The sequence below is a fragment of the Pleurodeles waltl genome, chromosome 6 (genome assembly GCF_031143425.1).
Source record: "Pleurodeles waltl isolate 20211129_DDA chromosome 6, aPleWal1.hap1.20221129, whole genome shotgun sequence".
NCBI lineage: Eukaryota > Metazoa > Chordata > Amphibia > Caudata > Salamandridae > Pleurodeles > Pleurodeles waltl.
This window is the reverse complement of record NC_090445.1, coordinates 407,648,409-407,673,087: the sequence shown is the minus strand read 5'-3', so window position 1 is coordinate 407,673,087 and position 24,679 is coordinate 407,648,409. Positions and strand designations below refer to the sequence as shown.

Below are 24,679 nucleotides of genomic sequence, written 5' to 3'. Positions count from 1 at the left end.
ATTCCTTTTCTATTCCTGTAGCTCTTGCTTGACTCCCTCTCCTGGTTTTTCATCTCTATTTCACAGCTAGAAAAGATGCTGGACCCGCAGGTGTGGCGAGAAGCAGCGACGCAGGTGTTTTTTGCACTGGGCCTTGGCTTTGGAGGAGTCATTGCTTTTTCGAGTTACAACAAGCAGGACAATAACTGTCACTTTGATGCAGCCCTTGTCTCCATCATTAACTTCTTCACCTCCGTCTTGGCCACACTGGTGGTATTCGCTGTGCTTGGGTTTAAGGCCAATGTCATGAATGAGAAGTGTGTGGTGGAGTAAGTGCTTCCACGTTCGCCATTTACCTTCTCCCAGCCGGGTTAGTAGACTTAGACCAGATCAAGAAGGAGAAAGCCTGTCCTGGCAGGTGCATGAAAAAAGTGAACCATTTGTAGCTGCATGAGGACACTGGAGTCCAGTCCTGAGAGGCGCATAGTATACTGGTGCACTGGCCTTAGAGATGCAAGGAAACGGTGATACTAGGATCCATTCTTGGATGGGAGGTGCATGTGTGCACGTGGCTATCAGTGACACTTTAGAAATTGTGCCGTCCAGTCCTGCGAGGAGCATGACAATATCAGAGGAAAAACATATGGGGTGCACCAGAATAACAGACTTTAGTTCTGAGTATATGCATGACTGTGCGAAGGGCATGAGGATAGCATGGATTAGAGATGAGGGTAATGAGGATAGCATGGAAGAGTAGCAGCATCGGGGGTGGGTAGCCAAAGCATGACACTATTGTGAGAGCCCATGAACAGCTAAGTGTTCAAATGTGACATGATGCTGAGGCACGATTGGAAATGTCGGCAGTGTGAACTTTGTGTATGGGTGGCATTAATATTAATGGAAGAGTATCCTCAGTTTTCATATTTTGTAAGGGTTGCGTCCGTAATATTAAATCACTTCAACAATGCATGATGTTCGAGGTTTTGAGAGGAGGCATTAATCTTGAGTAACCTTGAGTAACTTGAAAGGGGCACTTCAGACTAGGATGCTGGCAGAGTGTGCTGATGGAGCTGTCTGAGGGTTTGGAAGTCCAGATGATGCAATGATGATGGGGTAGAGTGGGTGTCACAAGGATTCAAAACAACAGTCTTGCTAACTGCAGGTCTGGGGACAAGATATCACATTTTTCAGCTAGAAGATCCCCACATTGTTTGCTTTTCAAACACACTTGTCTGTTGAAACTAGGCTGCCCAAAGTACAAATATACCTGCCATCACAATACCTTACCAATCGGATCTTTGTATATTGGGATACTACAGAGCTGAGGAACCAAGGTAAAAGCTACAGCTTGCCCTTGGTTCAAACTCCAATCTCTTTTCCGTTAAAATTAAGAAGGATGTAATGATCACATTGTGGTGCAGTGTTCTCATTAGGTGTCATGTTGTCCCTGGGAAACATTGATTACATGGTAATGAAGTCTTCACGGGAATCTTGCTCTCGCTGGGATGCACTGATCACAATGAAGTGCAGTGATCACACTGGGGTGTCGTGGTCTAGCATGGAAGTAATGATCACAATGAGGTGCAGTATTCACACTGGTATGTTGTGGTCTCACGCGGCTGAATTGAGCGCACAGCGGTGAAGTGATCACACGGTAAAGTGATCGCACAGTGGTGAAACGCTGTCACTGGGATGGATTGATCGCACAGCAGTAGTCTTTACACAGGGGTTTCCTACTGTAGCTGGGAAGCATTGATCACATGATGACGCAGTCTTCACCCATGAGCATTGTGCTCTCAATGGGATACGTTGATCACATGGTGGTATGGTCTTCACACTGTGGTGTCGTGCTCTCACTGGAATGCATTGATAATATAGTGATGCAGTGTTCACATTGGAGTGTCGTGGTCAGAATGTGTAGCAATGGTCATTTGAGATGCAGTAATCACATTGGGGTGTAATATCTCACAGAGTAGTAATGATCATATTCAGGTGAAGTGCTCACTTTGGGGTGTTGTGCTTGCAATGGAATGTAATGATTGCATGAAATTGCAGTGCTCACACTGGGGTGTCGTGCTCTCGCTGGGATGCACTGATCCTATAGAGGTGTAGTGTTCATACTAGGGTGCAATGCTCTAACAGAAACATAAAAATCACATTCAGGTGCAGTGTTGACGGTGAAGTATTGTTTTTTCACTGGGATGCATTGTTCACATTGTGATGCAGTCTTCATCATGGGTTCAGTTGGTTGACATCTCACCCCCTTTCCTGCTGGTTGCTTCTCTTTAGGAATGCTGAGAGGATTCTTGGATACTTGAATACTCATGTCTTGAGCCATGATCTGATCCCATCACATATAAACTTCTCACACCTGACTGCCGATGACTACCATGAAATGTACGGCGTGATCAAGACTGTCAAGGAGGAACATTTCCAGGATTTGGGATTGGACGCCTGTTTGCTGGTAGAGGAGCTGAACAAGGTTTGTACATGTGGTGGAATGATATGTGGTGGTGATCTTTTTGAATGCTAGCACACAAAGGAGGATGGTTGCATCACAGAGTGCACTCTCTGTACATGCATGTGCATGTTCAGGCAGTTGGTTACTTGGAGGTGAACTCGTTTCTCTGAAGGTCAGGATTCTGAAGGAGGTGGATTATGCAGAATATGCCATAGAGTGCCGTAGATCTGTATGCAGTGCGTCATGCATTATGCAACAAGATGCTCCTATCTTACCTGCAGATAGTATTTAGTAAGTGATGGTCTGGTGTTTTACCCCAACTCAGAGAGCTCACCCTGATTCATAAGTTAAGTCTACTATTCTCTTGCTCACAGAAGACCTAGCAAACCCTTCTCTTTCTTTCTTCCAAGTCAGTCATAAGGAATCAACCTATCCTGATAGCAGTGGTCTGGGTTAAACTGGTTTCTGACGTTGCACTGCTGTCCAGCCACGTTAACAAACATCTGTTTTTTTGTACCCAATAGACAAACATGAAACGCATGAGAAGAAGAAAAGCTTTCAGTGTGGAAAGGGCAAAACAAACATTTATTTGTGAACTAAGTATACATGAATTCTGCTTACGTGAAAGAGAAGGGAAGACTTGTAACAAAAATAGAGGACTTGGAGAGTTTTAGTTCTGCTGCCTTGGTGCAACCAAGTCACCATCATCTGTGCAGTGATATTCTAAAGAGGTGTGGGTAAATAATGCCAGCTAAGAGAAAACTCTTAGGAAAAGAAAGGTGTCTGCGAGAAGTGGTAGTCGGTGCCCTCCCTGCTCCTTCTCTCGGACTGGACTCACTCGACAAAACAAGGCGAAGTCTATTTGCTGGCACCTGCCCCAGCTTCCTGGACAGAAGCCCTTTAGGGCACATATTCGTTTGGTTGGACTCCCATGTTAACAATGCTTAATTTGTAAATGAAAATGTGCTGGTGCTCAAAGCTCTCCTCTGAAACATGCAGCGGCTGCACTTAAATGCGCGAGCACTGAATACTGAGGCAGCGTAATCCTGAGGCCATCTCGGGCCTCTCCAATCCATTTACAGCCACTCCCTGCAGCTTTCTGCTTTCTCCCTTTGTGAAGCTTTTTCGCTTTCCTCTTCCTCCATCTTCGGGACAGAGACTCCAACACACTTCTTTAGTGTAAAAGTGCCATTTATAAGGACAGGCTTGCTCAAAGATCATAACATGTAGAATACAAACAAAACTTTATAATAACCTTTATACCTTTATTTTAACCTTGTAATTCCCTTTCGTCCATTTGCGTTTCAAACCTCCCACTTATCCTTCGCATCTCACCAAGTCCACTTCTTTTTCCTTGCATCTCCCTTTCCCCTTTTACCCCTTGCTTGACTCTGACCTCCCCCCCGTCTGTCATCCTTCCTCTGCTTCTTTTCCCCCCCCGGAAGGTTGGACAAGCCCGCATCTGACTCTCCACCCTCCCGCATCCACTGCCCGTACTGAGCAATCCTGTCCTAAACTGGCAAAGGAACTGTCGCCGTTCACTATCCCCATCGTACTTTTCCTTTCACACTCCTTGAAAACTTGCGTCCAACCTTTCTTACTGCAGGGCGGGTGGGAGTCCAACTTCCGTGCAGCGTGACGAATGCTGGCGCTGAAAGAGGCCGGTCCCTCCCCACCCTCCTCTTTTATACCTTTGCCTATGTCCCACCCCCACCCAGCAAGCCGCCTATCACCTCTCAGGCCATCTACATCCGGTCCAAGAGCTCCCGTGAATAGACTGGACTGCGTCCAGCTATTCACGGGGCCCTATCGGGACAGAGACTCCTACACCCTTCTTTAGTGTAAAAGTGCCATTTATAAGGACAGGCTTGCTCAAAGATCATAACATGTAGAATACAAACAGAACTTTATAATAACCTTTATACCTTTATTTTAACCTTGTAATTCCCTTTCGTCCATTCGCGTTTCAAACCTCCCACTTATCCTTCGCATCTCACCAAGTCCACTTCTATTTCCACGCATCTCCCTTTCCCCTTTTACCCCTTGCCTGACTCTGACCTCCCCCCGTCTGTCATCCTTCCTCTGCTTCTTTCTCCCCCCTGGAAGGGTGGACAAGCCTGCCTCTGACTCTCCACCCTCCCCCATCCACTGCCACTCAGCAAAACCCACTTGGCGTTTTGCTGCCCCACCAGCGAACCCACTGCAAATCATGCTTCACCCTTCATGATCCCTGCCAAAAACTTTCACCCCACAGATTTGTGAGCAGAAAACGCAGCTCCATCAAATAGTGGGCATTCCCCATATCCGAAAGGTGCACACCGTCATTCCTGAAAAGCACCTGTTCCTCCTCCTTCAAGCCTTTGTGCCTCAAAACCTCACTGTCATGTTCTCCGCAAAAAACTTGCATGGCCCTATTTAGCTTCCTCCTCGCCCTCTCAATTGCCCCATGCTTCAATGCCCCTCACCATATCCTTCTTGGCACAAACTCTGTCCACACCAAGCAAGTTCCATGCATGTTGCGCCTCATCATGACTAGATCTCGCTGCATGTGTTGTAGTAGGGTGAGCCCAGAGAGACGTACCAAATCATTTTCCCGAGGTGTTTGACCATCATATCTGGAAATCCCCAAGTCGGCAACAAGGAAATGATAAAAGGAAGCAGATTACCCCACCTCATGCTGCTCTTCCCCCGCCACAGCACTTTGTGCCGGCTACTCGGTAGTCCCAAAGACCGTCCGTAGATCTGTTTTTACGCAGACTTGGCCGCCCAGTGTATGAAAGAATGTCCCACCAGCCACCAGCCACGTGATTGATTCATAATTTCCGGACCCTTCACACAACCTGAAACAAGCATTAGCCGTCTTGCACGTACCCCCTTTTCCTACCGTTCACTGCCCCCCAGCATGCTAAAAAAAACACTCTTCCCTGAACTAACTAGGTTCTAACACAGCGTTCACAGCACCTTGATCGCCATCGTCCAATGCGCCTGATCTTATCCCAGTCCCAACCTAACCTAGCTGCCTCAGTCGCTGCCCCTATTCTAAAAGAGTGTGTGCCAAAATTACACTCCTGCCTTCCCAGTCGCCTCAACGCCATCCTCAAAAAACACAGTAACTGAAAAGCTGTAACCTTAGTGCCATTCCTGTGCTGAAAAACCCACTCTCCTTGCGACTCACAGCATGCAACAAACTTGTCCCATTCTTGCACTGGGCAAGCTTCCAAAATCCCCCCTGCTTCCAGCCAAATCCACTTACCCCTGCCCAACTGATCAGTTTTTGAGTGCCTCAGCCATATCCCCAATCTGCCTCCTGTGCGCCGCACCTCAGCTCTTCTCACCCCGCATGCTGTGCCCACCCCCAACTATTCAGACACTCGGAAAGCCCCAAAAAACATCCATTTCATACATAACCTGAATAGTGCCACTTCATGTGCATTAAAACAACACACTGGCAAAACATGCAGAATTTCCAACAGCAATTCGAAAGTAATAGCTTCCCGAACCGAAACCGAGCTAGCTCGAACTCTCCCCCAACCCTTCAACATTTTCCCCAGAATATCATTCTTAGCCGGAGCCCAGCCAAAAAACAACCTCCCGTAAAAGGACACTCCCGCCAGCTTGCCCCCAATCACAGTGGGTGATAAACCTTTGTGAACAAAACAAAACGCATGAATCACACCTCCAATACTCCCCATTCCTGGCTCCAAAATTGCCCCCTATACACTTCAAAATCCTGAAACTCCAACCACGCCAGGCGGTAACTCCTAAGAGTGGATTCTGCCAGTGACCTCTCCACCAGTCTCCTGACCATCACGCCCCCCACCTTCAAATGTCCGCCGGAACTGCTGTCTTGACTTCGTCCGCGCCGGGTGCCAATGGTCGGAAACGTTGCCACTGCAAAACAAGAAAAAGAATCTGCGATGGAGTTGTTTACCCCAGGGATGTGTGCTGCCTTAAATATTATGTTCAGAGTCAAACAACGCAACAGAAAGATTCTCAGCAATTTTCAGCACTCTCACATCTCTTGCTTTCTGGTTGTTGACCAAATCCACCACTGTCGAATTATCCACATGAAAAATCACTGTCCTGTTTGCCAATTCAGGTCCCCAAACTGCCAGTGCCACCATCAGCGGAAAAAACTCCAAAAAAGCAATGCTCCTACCTTCACTGAGCCATTGCACAGGCCATGACTCCGCACACCAGCGCCCATCCCAGAAAATACCAAAACCAACTGCCCCAGCAGCATCCAAAAAGATCTGCACCTGCCACACTGTATCCTCCTCTCGGAAAGCCATGGAGACCCCATTAAATTGTGTCAGAAAGATTTCCCAAATCCTGGTGTCCTCACGCAGACCAACCTTCAACCTTATCCTGTGATGCGGGAGCGATGCCCCTGACATCGCTAACCCCATGCGCCTACAAAAAGTCCTGCAGCCACGGACAACGCGACATGTAAAATTTAGGTAACCCAGCAGTTGTTGTGCCACTCGAAGTTAGATTTTTCACCTTGCCCTGACCTCCTTTAAGAAGGACAGCATCTCCCCCACTTTTCCCGCCGGCAAACGAGCCATGAAGACCATTTTGGCTAATTCAATCCCCAAGAATGTCAACACACAACTGTGTCCCTCCGTTTTCTCTGGCGCCAGAGGTACACCGAGATCCTGAGCCATCTGTTCGAACAAACTAAGAGCCCTGCCACAAGAGCCTGACTGCGCTGTTCCCACAAAAAGGAAATCATCCAGGTAGTGTGACACCGTCCGGTGCCCACTCCGTTGTACAAAAACCCACTGCAAAAAAGTACTGAAAGCTTCGAAAAGGGCACACGAAATTGCACACCCCATAGGAAGGACTCTATCCACATATATCGCCCCCCCCCATTTGCATTCCTAGCAAGGAGAAATCCTCCGGTTGGATCGGGAGCAACCAAAAAGCTGCTTTGATGTCACATTTGGCCATTTCTGCTCATCTTCCACACACCCGGATGATCCGTATGGCATCATCCACTGTGGCGTATACCACCTTGGTATCTTCTGGTGCAATGAAGTCATTCACCGACTCCCCTTCAGGCCAAGACAAATGGTGTATCAGCCTAAAATCCCCTTTGCTCTTTTTTGGCACAACTCCCAAAGGTGAAATCATTAGGTTCTCCAATGGCCACCCGTAAAAGGGGCCCGCAATCCTGCCTTCCAAACCCTCCTTCTGCACTTTCTCTGCAACTACCTCCGGCAGGGCTTTTGCCGACTGCAAGTTCTCTGCCCATCTCTTCTGCTGCGGACCCTGGTAACCCACTCGAAAACCCTCTCTAAAACCCCACTCCAATTGGCGCGCTGTGTCCGTGTCGGGGTACAGATGCAGCCAGTGCAATAATGACTCAAGCCTAATTGGAGTAGGTGCCCTTTGGTGTAGTAGCGCCCTGGCTCCCTCTACCCCTTGCCGCTCTCCACTCGGGACTATTGAGTGCGAAACACTGGTGACTGGGTGCTTTCCCCCACATTTGGAACACTCGTGCTTAAACCTACAAGGGTGCCTAGAGCAGAATCCCTTGTTGAAATTCCAGCAGGCTCCCGATGTAACTCCCTGGGTTCTCTGAGGTACTCCCGCCCCTCCCTGAGCGGGACGCTGCTGAAAAGGCTTGTACACTACTGGGAGCCCACTAGCAGTATGTGTTGATGCCGCCGAATGCGACGATGCCATCCATTGCATCCATAACTCGGAGTCCACATCTCCCCACGGCTTCTCCGGGTTAATGCTAACTCTGGCTCCGAACTCCTCATCGTAATTTAACCAGGTAAACCCCCCAAAATGTAGTTGAGCTTTCCTGATTATGTCCAGGTATTTAAACATGGCAATTGCCCTGTCAAGGTATCTCTCACAATATATACTGACATAAATGAGAAAAGCCAAAGTCCAGTTGTCCATGGTAATCAGAACTCTGGGCCTCCGTGCCAATTCCCAGTCTTCCTCCTTTGAGCCCTCTTTTGCCTGTATATCCCCGTACAAGAGCTTGAAAACATCGACATACTTGTGCTTCCAGATTCTTGCCTTCGTCTTTTCAGCCACATGAGACCCTAAAGGCATCCCAAGACCCATGTACGGTAACCTCTTCTTGTGTCTGGCCAAAGCTTTGTCCTCATCCTCCTTGCTACCCTCCCCCCCTCTGTCCTCAACCCCCTCCTTCGTTGCCTCTACTGTATCATTCCCTTTACCTGCTCCGCTCGCAACGTTGCTACCTGTCTCCACGCGAGGGTGCACTGAGTCCTCCCCTACCCCTACTGACTTATATCGGGTTGGTCCCCTGGACCCTTCTTGGCCTCCCATGGCGCGCACCATTCTCCTTTACCTTGTATCCCCCGAGCCGTCGCTCCAACGTCCTTTGCCATCTCGCCTCTGCCACCTTCCTTGCGTGACACCACGTGTCCTTGCCCCGACTTAGGCACCTGTAAAACAGAAACAGCAGAGGGGGTTGCGCCGCTCTTGCACCCTTTCCCCTTCCCTTGTACCCCGCTCACCTATTTTTCCTGAATGTAGCCTTCCTCCCAATCATCCAGCTCATCTTCGTAATCGAGCTCAAGCACCACTTCTTCATTCATCCCCATACCTTCATTTACTCCACACACTTCCTCCATGCAGTATTCAGCCCCCGCGTTGAGCCCCCTCTGGCGCAAACCAGTCGTGTCCTTCTTGCCCTCCCACGGGGTAGAGAAAGCCGCCGGGGACCCCTCTATTGCTTCGGCCCAACGTCCCGGAGCCGTAATGCGCCCCGTTGGCTTCGCCACCTTTCTGCCTGCCTCTGATGCAGGCATCATCTCTCTCCGCCGCGACTGGCCGTGTGCGCCAGGCGCTGCCATCACGCTGCCATACCCACCGGCCGCACCAGCCTCCTGCGCAATCTCCTGTTCTTACTGCAGTATCCATACCCAACTACCCTTCTCTGGCCAAGGACCTTCATCTGGGCAACCTCCCGCCTCACCAGCCTTCCTCTTCACCTTCTTGGCCCTGCCCTCCGCCTCACCTCTTGCAATACATAACTGTTCCCACCTGCGCTTTGTCTCCTCCACCAACTGTCTTTGCTCCAGTATGCGCACTTCAATATCTACAGCCGCCCAATCCGCAAATGGTTGGTGGCCTGCCCCCTTTTTGTGTTGCGAGGAACCAAAACTCGCAGCCCGACCCTCCTCTCTCAACCTGCCCGGGCTACCTGCCGTGCCAACTGTACCTCCTTTAACTGCCCCTGCCTTGCCTGCCTTTTTTGCCTGTACTGCCCTGTCCTCAGTGCTGGCTGGCAGGTCCTGGGTGGTCCCTGCCTCTGTGGCCCCCACCCTGGTCAAATCAAGGGGCTGCTCTGTCCCCTCTGTCCCCCCTGTCACCTGCCCTGTGTTGTTTGGAGCACCCTGGCCTGTCAGCACCACCCCTGAGGGGCCTAATGCCTCCTCCTGCAGGCCCTCACCTTCTGTGGCCTCACCTTCCTGCACTGTCCCCAGCTGGGGCTCCCCTTTGGGGTCCTGGTCCCTTGCTAAAGGGAGGGGAGCGGCCACGCCGCATCCCCGACCTTTTTTTCCCTTTTTGGGGGGAAAAACAAGCGGCAGTTGCCGCGGCCACAGCCCGCTCCGGGCCACGTGGCGAACGCGTCAAGCCTACCCAGGCTTCGTCCAGGACGCCGGGCCTCAGGAGGTCCACGCGCCCTGCTGCCCCTAAAACTCGCAAAGCGCCCTTGACTGCTTCCACATCGGGCTCCCCGGCCATGCTGCACGCGCAGCGAGGCCTAACTCCAAACGTGCGCGTTCCTCAATGCGCGCCCTGCCCTGGAATGCGCACACCCAGCAAACCAGGTTTTCGATCCCTAAAGGGGGAAAGGAAAAACACCTCCCCGCTGGTTGCAGTACCTGCGGGAGGCTCACAACTTGCCTGATTGCCTCCGATAAAATTACTTCCCCTCCCGGCCAACTTCCGCGCAGCGTGACGCATGCTGGCGCTGAAAGAGGCCGGTCCCTCCCCTTTTATACCTTTGCCTATGTCCCACCCCCGCCCAGCAAGCCGCCTATCACCTCCCAGGCCGTCTACATCCGGCCCGAGAGCTCCCGTGAATAGACTGGACTGCATCCAGCTAATCACGGGGCCCTATTCTCATATGAGACTTTTGCTCGCAGTAAATGCTGAAAGCAGAAAAATAAGGTCCGACCCTCAAAAATAAGTGCCGTGCCCCACACTGGAAACCACCTGCTCATATTAAGCACTGCATGTTAACCGTTTAGCTGCTGTTCTTAGCTGCAGCGAGATCTGGCACACTGCTTCATTTATTTACAAGTTTCGCAAAAAATACAAATGAGAAACTTTGTAATTGCTTCTCCACCTTCAATTAATCTGTAAACGCTCGGGGCTTTTGCTGGGGGAATCAGATTGTGTGACTGAAGAGAACCTGGGCCAATTAAATTGCATGGCACGGCAATCAATAATTCAGTACTTTGAATAAACGAGGTGGCTTCATGGCGCTAATCTTGCACAGGGAGGAGGGCGATAAAAAACTGTAACAGCTAACACAACAGAGGTTTCCTAAAAGGATATGATCATTAATGCGAGGATAGAATTAGGTGCTAAAGGTAAGTGACTTTCGAATCTGGGCGTTAGACTTGAGGAAAAAAACTTAGGCCCATATTTATACTTTTTTAGCGTCGCATTTGAGTCATTTTATGACGCAAAAGCGGCGCAAACTCACAAAATACAATTGTATTTTGTAAGTTTGCGCCGCTTTTGTGTCAAAAAGCGACACAAATGCGGCGCAAAAAAAGTATAAATATGGGCCTACGTTTTTTTCCTCACGTCTAACGCCCAGATTTACTGCCTAAACAAGAGCCCCTGAACCTAGGCAATGACGAAAGAAGCCTAGAGCCAGGAAAGGCACAGCCAGGGGGTTGTTTCTTAGAAAGAGAAGCCTGGGAAAGGGAACTGAATTTATTTAGTCTTCAACCATGTCTTCCTGTCAGTTTGTGTATACTCTGAAGTTCATTGGTGAGAACAGCAGGAAGCCCGAGTTAGATGTAGTCTTACCCAGATGAGATACATGCATTGGCCAACTTGACACAGATGAGTCATCTCTTTTCAGCAGCTGAACATAAAGGTAGGGTGACACCACTGCATTAGTCTGGATAGATAAAGTGACTTCTTTATTGCACTCAACACCAAGAGTCTCGACAGCCTCACTAGGGTCGGTGCTGATATACAAAGGCCCCAAAGAACGGTCAAGGGAAACCAGGCACTACTGATGTTACCGACAACAGGACTTAGGTCTTATCTGCACTTGATCTGGCAAAGTTGTCATTCTTCCAGGCTTTAATGATAGATGAAAGCCAGCCAGAAAAGTGAAGGAATTCTAATCAAATTACAATAACATTTGGTTATTTTTTTCTTAACAATAAACAATGAAGCCACATAATTGAATATTGATAACCAAGGATTTGGAATGAACATGTAGGAGAAAAAGCTGAGTCCTGGAAAATAGGACAGGACATTGCATAAGGATTAGAGCGAAAGGGTGATGGAAGAAACCCAAGAAAGTGAATGGTCAGTGAGAAGGGAACAGAACCAATTGAGCGCTTTGTGTCTGGGTGGTTGGTGGTTCCCTGGTGGCTGAAATTCCAGAGTGAGATTCAGTTTCTGGCATTTTAGTTATGGCTCAAGGCAGGGAGATAGATCTGAAATGGAGATGATCGGATAGGTAACAAATAGCATCAAGAAACACGTCCAACCAAAGTGTTATGTTTTGTGATTTGCTTCAACAAATTCATTACATCATTCCCTTTTACCATCGGTGGAGCGATTCTGTGTCCCCAAGCACAATCTGTCAGACCTGAAACTTTTCCTTCCCGAATCATCTTTTTTGCAAACTGACCAATTTGTCCTGCATTTGTCGGAGAAAGTGTGAATGACTCTTTAAAATTACTTCTCCTTGTTCTGATGATGACCCTTCCATCTCTAGTAACTGGAGTCAAAACGTTGACGCTAGAAAGCACACAGATTGTAAATGCCAGCAACTAAATGTACATACTGCTGGCCTCCATGACAATACGTTGTCTCTTTCATTTTTTGGGGACATATAGCGCTCACTGAGCATCACCATTCACTCGCTGTCTGCCCTTTTCACTATATGATTGTCTATCATCTCTGAAAAGATCCTTGACATAAGATGATATTGCTAATGGAGAAATCTTAAATATGAAATAATAAACAAGGAAGTTGTTTTATTAACAACATTGGCCACTGTTTTCATCAGTTGTATGCATTTCTGTTGTTTTGAACACAGGTATTCTGAGCCAGTGCTAACACTTTGAAATGGTTTCTATGTGGAACACCGTTTCTGTAGGTTGTCCTCTTTGTGTCTTTCTTCAGTCTAAAGTGTTCTTCCTCCTCCACCCCGACTGGCTGCCAGGGTAGTGTTTTCTTTTACTGTGATGCTCTGCCCCCCTCATGGAAAACCATGGTAATGTCTTCTTTTAGACTGATGTTTTAATTTCTCTCACTTTTCATAGGCTGTACAAGGCACTGGACTGGCTTTTATTGCCTTCACAGAAGCGATGACCCATTTCCCTGCCTCTCCATTCTGGTCCGTGATGTTTTTCTTGATGCTGATAAACCTTGGTCTGGGCAGCATGATTGGCACCATGGCCGGTCTTGTCACACCCATCACTGACACCTTCAAGGTGCGCAAAGAGTTATTGACAGGTAAGTGCTACTCATTATCGACAAGCCATGGGCCAACTGCTGCCGGGATTCTTAGGTCCCCAGACGCTGAAGATTTGCTGGAGACCCTCAGCTTGTTACTGGTGGGCACCAAATAGCTGCTTGCTGTGCAAAGGCACAAAAGCCCTGCATGTGTGCGAGAACCCCTGTCTGCTGCTGGCGCGATGGGGTACCCCAACTAGCTGCAAGTACAGTCTGAATACCCAGCGTCTTGCAGGTGTACTGAAGGACTTCAATTTGCCTGTGGTGCGTTGGAACCCACAAAGCAGCTGTAGCTGTACTGTGAACCCCAATCCTACACGTCTGCTGCAGATTGCTGCAGGTGTGCTACTAGACAGCTGTCTACTGAGGGTGTGCTGGAGAACGCCAATCTGCTGCAGGTGTGCGAATAAACAGCTGCATGGCTTGTGTATGCTGGAGAGCCCTGCTCGCGACAGGTGCACAGAGTTCCAAAGCCAGCGTAAGATATACTTTGTAATCCATGCCTTTTTCAGATCAATCAGTCAATCAATGAGGAATTTGTAAAGCACACTACTCACCCATGAGGGTCTCAAGGCGCTAAGGTGGGGGGGACCAGGGGGAGGTGCTACTGCTCGAACAGCCAGGTCTTGAGAAGTTTCCTGAAGGTAAGGAGGTCTTTGGTCTGATGCATGGAGATGGGAAGAGTGTTCCACGTCTTGGCGGCGAGGTGCGAGAATGATCTGCTGCCGGTTGTAGTTCTGCGGACTCATAGGACGGTTGCGAGGGTGAGGTCAGTGGAGCGGAGATGCTGGGTCGGGGTGTAGAAGGAGAGCTGTCTGTTGAGGTATTCTGGTACGGTGTTGTGCAGTGCTTTGTAAGGGTGGATGAGGAGTTTGAAGGTGATTCTCTTGTTAACTGGGAGCCAGTGCAGGTCTCTCAGCTGGCCTGTGATATGGCAGTGGCAGGGGAAGTCCAGGATGAGGTGTGCGAAGGCATTTTGGAAGCGTTGCAGCCTCTTCTGGAGTTTGGCCGTGGTTCCTGCATAGAGGGCATTGCCGTAGTCCAGGTTGCTGCTTACGAGGGCTTGGGTGACTGTTCTTCTGGTTTCGGTGGGGATCCATTTGTTGATCTTTCGGAGCATGCAGAGGGTGTTGAAGCAGGAGGAGGGGATCGCGTTGACTTGCTGGGTCATGGATTATGAGGAATCCAAGATAAATCCTAGGTTGCGTGCATGGTCAGTGGGAGTCTGAGCAGCTCCGAGAGTGGCAGGCCACCAGGAGTCATTCCATGTGGAGGGGGTGGAGCCGAAGATGAGGACTTCTGTCTTGTCGGAATTCAGTTTGAGGCAGCTGTTCTTCATCCATTCGGCGATGGCCTTCATTCCTTTGTGGAAGTTGGTCTGGGCGGAGTCCTTGGTGAGGGAGAGGATCAGCTGGGTGTCGTCGGCGTAAGAGATGATGTTGAGATTGTGGAATTGGGTGGTGTTAGCAGGCTGGGCCATGTAGATGTTGAAGAGGGTCGGGCTGATGGATGAACCCTGGGGTACACCGCAGATGATTTCTGTGGCCTCCGAGCGGAATGGAGGGAGGCGGACGCTTGGTTCTGCCGGTGAGAAAGGAGGTGACCCAGTCCAGGGCTCTGTCGCAGATTCCTGCATTGCTGAGGCGTGAGGGTGGGTGTGGTGGCAGATGGTGTCAAACGCGGACGAGAGGTCCAGAAGGATGAGGGATGCAGTTTCGCCACTGTCCAGTATGGTTCGGATGTCGTCGGTGGCGGCGATGAGGGCAGTTTCGGTACTGTGGTTGCTGCGGAATCCGGATTGTGAAGGGTCCAGGGTGCAGTTCTCCTCGAGGAAGTGGGTTAGTTGTCTGTTGACAGCCTTCTCGATGGCTTCTTCCATGAAGGGGAGCAGGGCGATAAGCCAGAAGTTCTTGAGGTCCTTTGGGTCCACCTTGTGATTTTTTGAGGAGGGCATTGATCTCTACGTGTGGCAGACTCAAAGGACCTGTTGATGATCCTCCGTAGTTGGGGTGTGATGACAGAGCTTGCTTTGTTGAGGATGTGGTGAGGGTAGGGGTCAGATGGTGAGCCAGAGTGGAGTGCTGGAGCACAACGTTCTGCAGCTGTCTTGCCCCCTGCACCATCCCATCTGCTGCTGATGACTGAGTTTTCTAGACCTTTGTAGGTGAGCTCTAAGAAGCAGCAGTTTGCCACAGAAGTGTTTAGGCAGGATGCCTGCTGTACACGTGCTGCTCGTGTGGTTTGTTCCAAAGCCTGATGTTGTGCTAAGAGCCCCAGTATCTTGTAGGTGCGTGGAGATATACATTCCGGTGCAGCTGGGCTCAGAAACACTGCCTGATGCAGCTGAGAAACACCATTTAATGCAGGTGTGCTGAATAATGCAGCCTGGTGTAGCTGGGCCGAGAAACACACCTTGGAGCAGCTGGGCTGAGAAACATACCGTAGTGCAGCTCGGCCGAGAAGCACCCCCTTGTGCAGCTGGGCTGAGAAACACACCCTGGTGAAGCTCGGATGAGAAACACACCCTGCTGCAGCTGGGCTGAGACACATAGCTTCGGGGGCATACAGGATGGGGTGAATACACAACTATACGTTTGTTGCCCGATGGCTTAAAGCTCAGTAACAATTAGGGAGTTTTTTTCAGGCATGTACGAGATACATTACAAGTTAAGTTTCCTTGATCTGACCTAATTTAAAGACCCCATGTAGTCTTGTTCATGGTGACAGGTGTACTTTCCAATTCTTTCCTTCGCACTCCCAAGTTCTGGATTGGCCTGCTCCTGGAGTGGGTTTGGTGGGGGTATGTATGTATGGGTGCATGTACTCACACACGTTTGTGTGTGTGCTGGTGCGTGTGTGTTTTGCCATAGATGATTGTTGGTTGTTTCAGATGGGCCAGTGGCGATAGGCACAGATGGCCAATTTTGAGTTGTCTCAGTATTCAGGATTTGTCAGACAGCCTAGTTTAAAATGTCTCATTTGTATCAGTTTTGCATCTCTCTTAATATCCAGTGTGTGTTGTTTCTGATGGCCCATTCAGGGTTTTCACAAATGGCCCAAATAACTTTTAGACCAGCTTAGATGGCACTTTTTAAGTTATTCTAGATAACCTCGTTTGGCCTGTCTGGTTGGCCAAGTTTGAGTTGTCCAAGATAGCCCACTTTGGGTTGACCCAGATAACTGTGAATTGAATGGCCCAGTAAAAAGGTTCATTTCAACGGGCCCAGTTTTACTGTCCCGGATGGCACAGATTGGCTGTCACAGATGGCACAGTTTAAGTTGTCCTCAGTGCAACAGTGCTCGTTGTTTCTAAGATGGCCCAGTTTCGGTAAACCCAGCAATTACAGTCTTGGTTGACCCAAACACCAAACTTTAATTTGACAGACTTTGATGTGTGATGTTTCCCATTTTTGATTTCCTCTTGAACTTTCCCTCTGCTTTTCTCTACAGTCGGCTGCTGTATTTTTGCTTTCCTGATTGGTCTGATCTTCGTCCAGCGATCAGGCAACTACTTTGTGACCATGTTTGATGACTACTCAGCGACGCTACCACTCACCATTGTGGTTATGCTAGAGAATATTGCTGTGGCCTGGGTCTATGGGACGCAGAAGTAAGAGGCATGCACTTTTTACCTATGCACTCCTGAGTTCCAGACTCCTAATATGCAGACACCTTAGTAGTTCAATCACAACCCCAACCCGTACACTCTTGAGTACAAGATTCCTAACTGTGAACTACCACACAGGGCATTCTCTTCCAAGCCAGAGACTTCCAATCCACACACACCATAGCAGACCACCACACAGCTACGCACCACCAAGCTATATATTTTGAGGCTGTGTACTCTCCAGGACTACATCTCTGACTTACGCACTCCGAAGTTCTGTACTTTATGCACCATGCATCGCCACATAAGCCTTTTTTTTCTTAATATTTATGATTTCAGAAAGAACATGGTCATATATACACAAAAAAATAAAAAATAAATACATTCATAAGATGTACATTCGGAGCAGACAAGGTAAAGCTAGCAATTTATACTAAGAGGAAAGGGTCATTATTCGTTTTACGCATTTCTCATGTCATATCTCAAATTTCTTAATTCACCCTTATAGGTCAGAACATAGGTGCCCAGATCCAATTTATAATTCTAGTCCCCTTCTCTCCCCCGAGTCCGGGAAATGCTGACTCAATTTCATAAACCTGAGCCAGTAGTGCCCACCACTGACACACCATGGGGGATTTCAATGTCATTCAATCTTTGGCGGTACACAGATGAGCTACAATAGCGAGAGCTGCAGCTCTAAATATATTCTTGCCAACATCCTGCTTAAAGCCTAGAATATTATTTCTCTAACAGTTAGTTGCAGATCACATTCTAAACGCTGGGACATATACTGAACTATGGGCCAGATGTAGGAAACTGTTTGCGACTCGCAAACGGCAAAATTTGCCGTTTGCGAGTCGCAAAACGCAGTTTCCTATGCAGAAATGCATTTTGTGAGTCAGAATCGACTCGCAAAATGCATTTCCGACTCGCAAATAGGAAGGGGTGTTCCCTTCCTATTTGCGACTCGCAGTGGGATGCAATACCATTTGCGACCACGTGCGCGGTCGCAAATGGCATCGCAGTTACCATCCACTTCAAGTGGATGGTAACCCACTCGCAAATTGGAAGGGGTCCCCATGGGACCCCTTCCAGTTTGTGACTGGACCCACAAATATTTTTTCAGGGCAGGGAGTGGTCCAAGGGACCACTCCCTGCCCTGAAAAAACTACCGAAACTAAAGGTTTCGTTTTTTTTTAAGTGCAGCTCGTTTTCCTGTAAGGAAAACGGGCTACACTTAAAAAAAAAAAAACTGCTTTATTGATCAAGCAGTCACGAACATGGAGGTCTGCTGACGACAGCAGGCCTCCATGTTAGCGAGTGCCTATACTCGCTATGGGGCCGCAATTTGCGACCCACCTCATGAATATTCATGAGGTGGGTCATTGCGACCCCATAGCGAGTTGCAGTCGGTGTCTGAGACACCGTACTGCATAGCAATTTGCGACTTGCAAATTGCGAGTCGCAGGGACTCGCAATTTGCAAGTCGCAAATTGCCGTTTTGCTACATCTGGCCCTATATCCCTCCAGAATTGCTCTAAATGTATACAGGTAGCAAACAAATGCACTATGTCTGTCGCATATAACCCACACCTAGGAAAGCTACTCTAATGGCTACCTTCATTGATGTCCCACTAACCTATTCTTTCTGGTGTATAATAGGACATACAAATTGTTCTGAATTGTTGCAACTTTAAATTGACCAGGGTAACCTAGGAGTATATTGTTTCAAGCGCATCTTCAAGGTCAGATATATGCACTGGCAAACCAGTCTTAGAACTCCATTTACAAGCTCAGCTACTAAAATAATCCTCTCTCTTTTTCCATCATTATTTGGTGCATGTTACGAATTGTTAGCTTACAGGCCTCTGAATACATCATGAGTATGGCATCATCACTAATCGCAATTCTAGAAGCATTGTGCTGGAGATATTGTTATATCTAATGATACTTAAAAAGCTAGCTTGATGTAGGGCATATCCTAGCTGTATCATAGTGAAGTTACTTAGAGTACCACTGCTTAGATGCGGCACCCTGAAATATCAACAGTAGAGCTCTATTCCCCCACAACGGTGTATGGTGTTAGCATGTCTGACCTTATTTGGGTTCTATCTTTAAATTATAAAGGGACGTGTTAGGGGTTCGATGGGCCTTTTGACTACGCTTAGAGTAAATCCCACCACAAGACTCAACTTCGATACAAATCATCAACAAATATCAATCAGCAATGTCAATTATCTTTGGAGTCAGTAATCTCACACACCATGATCCCATTGGCCATTATTAACCACACCTTTATGTAAAAGTTAGAATGTTTATTTCCCTATATTAACAATCCTAATATCATGTAACATAGTCTCAAAATCAAATGGTATACAAACAAAAATAACACTGGGTGACCAAACCTTCTAAAGAATCTCAGGTTATCGAAAGCATGAATTACTACGCACTCAAGAGTTGCAGTAAAAATCAAAAGCAAGAACAACTGTGCAATAGAAATAGCATACATCTAGATTCAGCAATTGAATAGCACCAATTATTTATTAATAACAACCTATTAGCATTTTAGGATTTCCTTTCCTAACCTGATTAGAATAGCATGTTTGGACTTCATGCAAAACAATTTAGTCAACACAAATTTGTAAAACATCTAACTATGGCTCTATAAAAAATTGCAGTTGGTACTTAGAAACAAAAGACCAAATACAACAAGAGCAATAGCATTTTGTTATACCTCTCCTCAGTATGGATCAGCAAGCTGCAATTATCTTCGTCAATTGGACATCTGTTTGGTCAGCATCAGCAACGGATCACAAAAGAGAATAGTTCAGAACCAGGGACTCTAAACTATCTGAACCATTTGAAAGCAATGTCTAAAGGATCAGCATTCAGCATTAGAAGTCTGAGCAATAAAGTTAAATGATAGAAATCTCTAAGTAGGAGAATCAAAATAGGAATGAGCATGGAAGGTGAGAATGATTGGAATGGCACCCCTCAGCAAAGGATTAAGGAAAATGAGCACCTATCGCTCTGTACAGTCGGGCTAAGTTAAAATTGTCCAAAACACTTCCCACGTTGCCACTGGTCAAAGAATCGTACATTTACATTCAGTCCAATGAAAGTAGAACTTCAAATGTAAGATATAACTAAACGGTCTTTCACATGTCCATGATTGGCTGGTCTTCTCCTGTTCCCATCGTCAGGTTTGTCAGGTATCAATTTTGTATCACTTAGTCCTTCAGTCAGTGCATTCATTGTTAGCTCCAGGGAACATCGCTTTCTCACACACTAAACTACACAATGTAACAGTAATTGATACAACACATTCTAGTAAGCAGTTCTCATGGGAAAAGAAAATCATCTGCTAGTGTTTGGTCAACTCAGCGGAAAACAATACACGTATCAATTTCTTCAAGTGAACATTTCTCACAGCGCTATCTTAACAGTGCAGTTTAACATGAGGCTGTGCAACTGGGCCAAGATCTCGCTAACCTAAGGCCTACAATTATTACAGCAAATGCATAATACAAAATTATCAATAAAACACATTACTACATTAATTTAAACACAAGCATATATGTTAGACCTGACAGCCTTAGGGTAGTCACCCCTAACTTTTTGCCTGCCTCCCTCCATTTTTTTGGACACTGTTTTTGCTGGTTTATAGACTCTGCGCACTTTACCACTGCTAACCAGTGCTAAAGTGCATATGCTCTCTCCCTTAAAACATGGTAACCTGGAATCATACCTGATTGGACTATTAATTTACTTATAAGTCCCTAGTAAGGTGCACTTTATGTGCATAGGGCTGGTAAATTAAATGCTACTAGTGGGCCTGCAGCACTGGTTGTGCCACCCACTTAAGTAGCCCCTTTTTCCTTGTCTCAGGCCTGCCATTGCAAGGCCTGTGTGTGCAGTTTCACTGCCACCTCGACTTGGCATTTAAAAGTACTTGCCAAGCCTAGAACTCCCCTTTTTCTACATATAAGTCACCCTTAAGGTGTGCCCTAGGTAACCCCTAGGGCAGGGTGCTGTGTAGGTAAAAGGCAGGACATGTACCTGTGTAGTTATATGTCCTGGTAGTGTAAAACTCCTAAATTCGTTTTCACACTACTGAGAGGCCTCCTCCCTTCATAGGCTAACATTAGGGCTGCCCTCATACACTGTTGAAGTGACAGCTGCTGATCTGAAAGGAGCAGGGAGGTCATATTTAGTATGGCCAGAATGGTAATACAAAGTCCTACTGACTGGTGAAGTCGGATTTAATATTACTATTCTAGAAATGCCACTTTTAGAAAGTGAGCATTTCTTTGCACTTAAATCCTTCTGTGCCTTACAATCCACGTCTGGCTGGGCTTGGTTGACAGCTCCTTGTGCATTCACTCAGACACACCCCAAACACAGGGTACTCAGCCTCACTTGCATACATCTGCATTTTGAATGGGTCTTCCTGGGCTGGGAGGGTGGAGGGTCTGCTCTCACACAAAGGACTGCCACACCCCCTACTGGGACCCTGGCAGACAGGAGTAAACTGAAAGGGGACCTGGTGCACTTCTTAGCCACTCTTTGAAGTCTCCCCCACTTCAAAGGCACATTTGGGTATAAAACAGGGCCTCTGCCCTACCTCATCAGACACTTGCTGGAGAAGAAACCTGAACCAGAAACTACATCCTGCCAATAAGAACTGCCTGGTTGCTCAAAGGACTCACCTGTCTGCTTTCTACAGAGGACTGCTGCCTTGCTGTTGCCCTGCTGCCTTGCTGAACTCTTGTCTGGCTGTGAAAGTGCTCTCCAAGGGCTTGGATAGAGCTTGCCTCCTGTTCCTTGAAGTCTCAGGACCAAAAAGACTTCTTCCTTTCACTTGGACGCTCCGTGCGCCGGAAATTTCGACGCACAGCTTGTTTCACGGCGAGAAAAACGCCGCACACCGACGCTGATCAACGCGACGCCCTCGGGACGATCGAGACTTCGACGCACAACCTCGCAAGGACAACGCCGCCCGACTTTCCAGGAGAAATCGACGCGACGCCTACCGTGAGTGCGAAACTTTGACGCACGGCCTCGCAAGGACAACGCCGCCCGACTTCCGAGGAGAAATCGACGCGACGCCTGCCGTGAGACCAAAGTTTCGACGCACGGCCTCGCAAGGACGACGCCGCCCGACTTCCAAGGAGAAATCGACGCGACGCCTACCGTGAGATCGAAACTTCGACGCGCAGCCCCGCAGAACGACGCGCAGCCGGAAAACAAGTCGGAGAATCCACGCACAGACCCGGGACATCTGGTAATCCCCTCGATCCACGAAAAGAGACTGTCTGCGCGCCGGAAAACGACGCCCGACTTCCCCGCGTGGAAAAGAATGACGCAAGTCTTTGTGTGCTGAGGAGAAATCGACGCACACACCCTTTTTCCACGCATCTCTTCTCCCGTGGCCCTCTGAGGAGATTTTCCACTCCTAACCAGGTACTTGTGCTTGAAAGAGACTTTTGTTACATTCTAAAAGACTTAAGACACTTTATATCACTTTCCTGGGATATTTCTACAATTTCCCATTGCAACTTTATTCTTTTTGACCTACAATTATCCTGATAAATATTATATATTTTTCTAAGCACTGTGTGGTGTATTTTTGTGGTGCTATATGGTGGTATTGTATGATTTATTGCACAAATACTTTACACATTGCCTTCTAAGTTAAGCCTGACTGCTCGTGCCAAGCTACCAGAGGGTGGGCACAGGATAATCTTAGATAGTGTGTGACTTACCCTGACTAGAGTGAGGGCTTTTGCTTGGACAGAGGGTAACCTGACTGCCAACCAAAAACCCCATTTCTAACATTGGTGATCAGCGGTGAGGATAGGACTTGTATTTGTGCAGTGACATACAGTAGCTAAGTATTTCACTACCTACCCACAGTTGAAGGTCAACTTGGTTTTTATCTCTTTTTGAAAATCCGTTTTTTTTCCTGACAATTTTCAAAAACTAAATCCTCACTCAACATGTCTCTGACTGGGTCTCAGACAGGGGACTTTGACCTAGTCCAGTTGGATACATACACGGTCAAACAACTAAGAGGATTCTGCAGGGCATTAAGGGTACCCACCCAAGGGGCCTCCAGAAAGGAGGACTTTCAAGTGGCGCTGAGGGCCTGGGCAGAAGCCCATTTAGAGGATGATGAGGAAGGGGAGCCAGAAAATGGCCCCTCAGAAGGATTTTCACTATCTATGGATGGGGTTACCACTGCAATTGTGCACCCTTCCAGACCAGGGAGCAGTGTCTCAATGCAAAGCCTGACCGCAGAGGAAAGGAGAGAGGAAAGGGAGTTCCAATTGCAAATGGCAAAACTGAAAATTGAGGCGCAACAGGAGGAGAGGAGGGCAGAAAGAGAAGCCAAACAAGCTGAGGCTGAAAGAGCAGCCAAACAGATTGAAGCTGAAAGAACAGCCAAACAGATTCAAGCAGAAGCTGAAAGGGCAGCCAAACAAGCAGAAGCTGAAAGAGCAGCCAAACAAGTGGAAGCTGAAAGAGCTTTGGCTGAAAAGAAACTATTGTTGGCTCATGAACTGAGTCTCAAGGAGCTGGAGATCAAGGCAAGACAGTCTGAATCCAGCAATAATGGTGGCAGCATACAGACAGGACCTGCTGGAGAAAAGAAGGTTCGTATACCCAAAAATGTGGTGCCCAGTTTTGTGGTGGGAGATGACATAGATAAATGGTTAGCTGCTTATGAAGTTGCACTAAGGGCTCATGAGGTTCCTGAAGGGCAATGGGGGGTAGCTATGTGGGGTTATGTGCCGCCATTGGGGAGGGACACACTTCTCACATTGGATCCACCGGATCAAAACACATACCCACTCCAGAAAGCCACTTTACTTGCCAAGTTTGGGCTGACCCCTGAGGGATACCGTCAGAGGTTCAGGGACAGCACCAAACAAACCACACAAACATGGGTAGATTTCTTTGATTTCTCTAGTAAGGCACTGAATGGATGGGTGCGGGGCAACAAAGTAGCAGATTATAAAGGTTTATATGACTTGATCCTGAGAGAGCATATGCTTAATGTTACTTATACAGATTTGCGCCAGCACCTAGTGGATAGTAAGCTGACTGATCCCAGGAAGCTTGCTGAGGAGGCGGACCTCTGGGTTAGCACCAGAGTGTCCAAAAAGGTACCTGGGGGGGACTCCCACAAAGGTGGTCAGGGTTCCCAACAGAAGAAAGAGGGGGGAGATAAACTTACAGATAAGGAACTCTCTAAAGGCCCCCAAAAGAATTCCCAGGGAGGGGGTGGCAACCCTTCCTTTTCCAAATTTGGGAAAAAGCCAGGGACATTTGACAAGTCAGGAAAATCTAGCCCCAAATGCATGGAGTGTTACCAATATGGTCACTACAAAGGCGATCCACAGTGCCCCAAGAGGGCACCGTCCACTACCGGACAGGCACCTGGGTTGACTAGTGTAGCACTCGGGGGGGAGATGGACCCAACTAGCTTTGGGGAGCAGGTAGAGATTTCCCTAGTGTCCCTGGGAGAAGGAGAAATGGTGCCCAAGGCCCACATGCCCAGAAATACTTCCAAGTACCGGCAGTGGGTCACCATTGATGGGCAGAGGGTGGAGGCTCTGCGTGACACAGGAGCCAGTATGACTACTATCAAGAGTCAGCTGTTGTCAGCAGAGCAGATAGTACCTAATACATTCCACCAGGTCAGAGTCGCTGACAATCGCGAGAGTCACCTACCGGTGGCTCTGGTTCCCTTTGAGTGGGGGGGGGTCTCTGGTACTCTGAAAGTAGCTGTGAGTCCTGCCATGCCTGTAGATTGTCTGTTAGGCAATGACCTTGAGCACACTGCTTGGAAAGAAGTGGAGCCCAGGTCTCACCTGGAGATGTTAGGGTTACCTGAGTGGGTCTGCATGACCACA

At 48.0% G+C, this 24,679-nt stretch overlaps 1 protein-coding gene across 1 annotated transcript in view; it reads left to right on the top strand.

The window, feature by feature from the left end:
- SLC6A17 (solute carrier family 6 member 17) overlaps nt 1-24,679 on the top strand; it is a 279,329-nt gene that overhangs the window by 217,427 nt on the left and 37,223 nt on the right. Inside the window, exons 8-11 of the mRNA XM_069238337.1 lie at nt 67-308; nt 2,269-2,461; nt 12,961-13,153; nt 16,604-16,763. Coding sequence (XP_069094438.1) covers nt 67-308; nt 2,269-2,461; nt 12,961-13,153; nt 16,604-16,763 — 788 coding nt within the window. The remainder of the gene's footprint in view (nt 1-66; nt 309-2,268; nt 2,462-12,960; nt 13,154-16,603; nt 16,764-24,679) is intronic.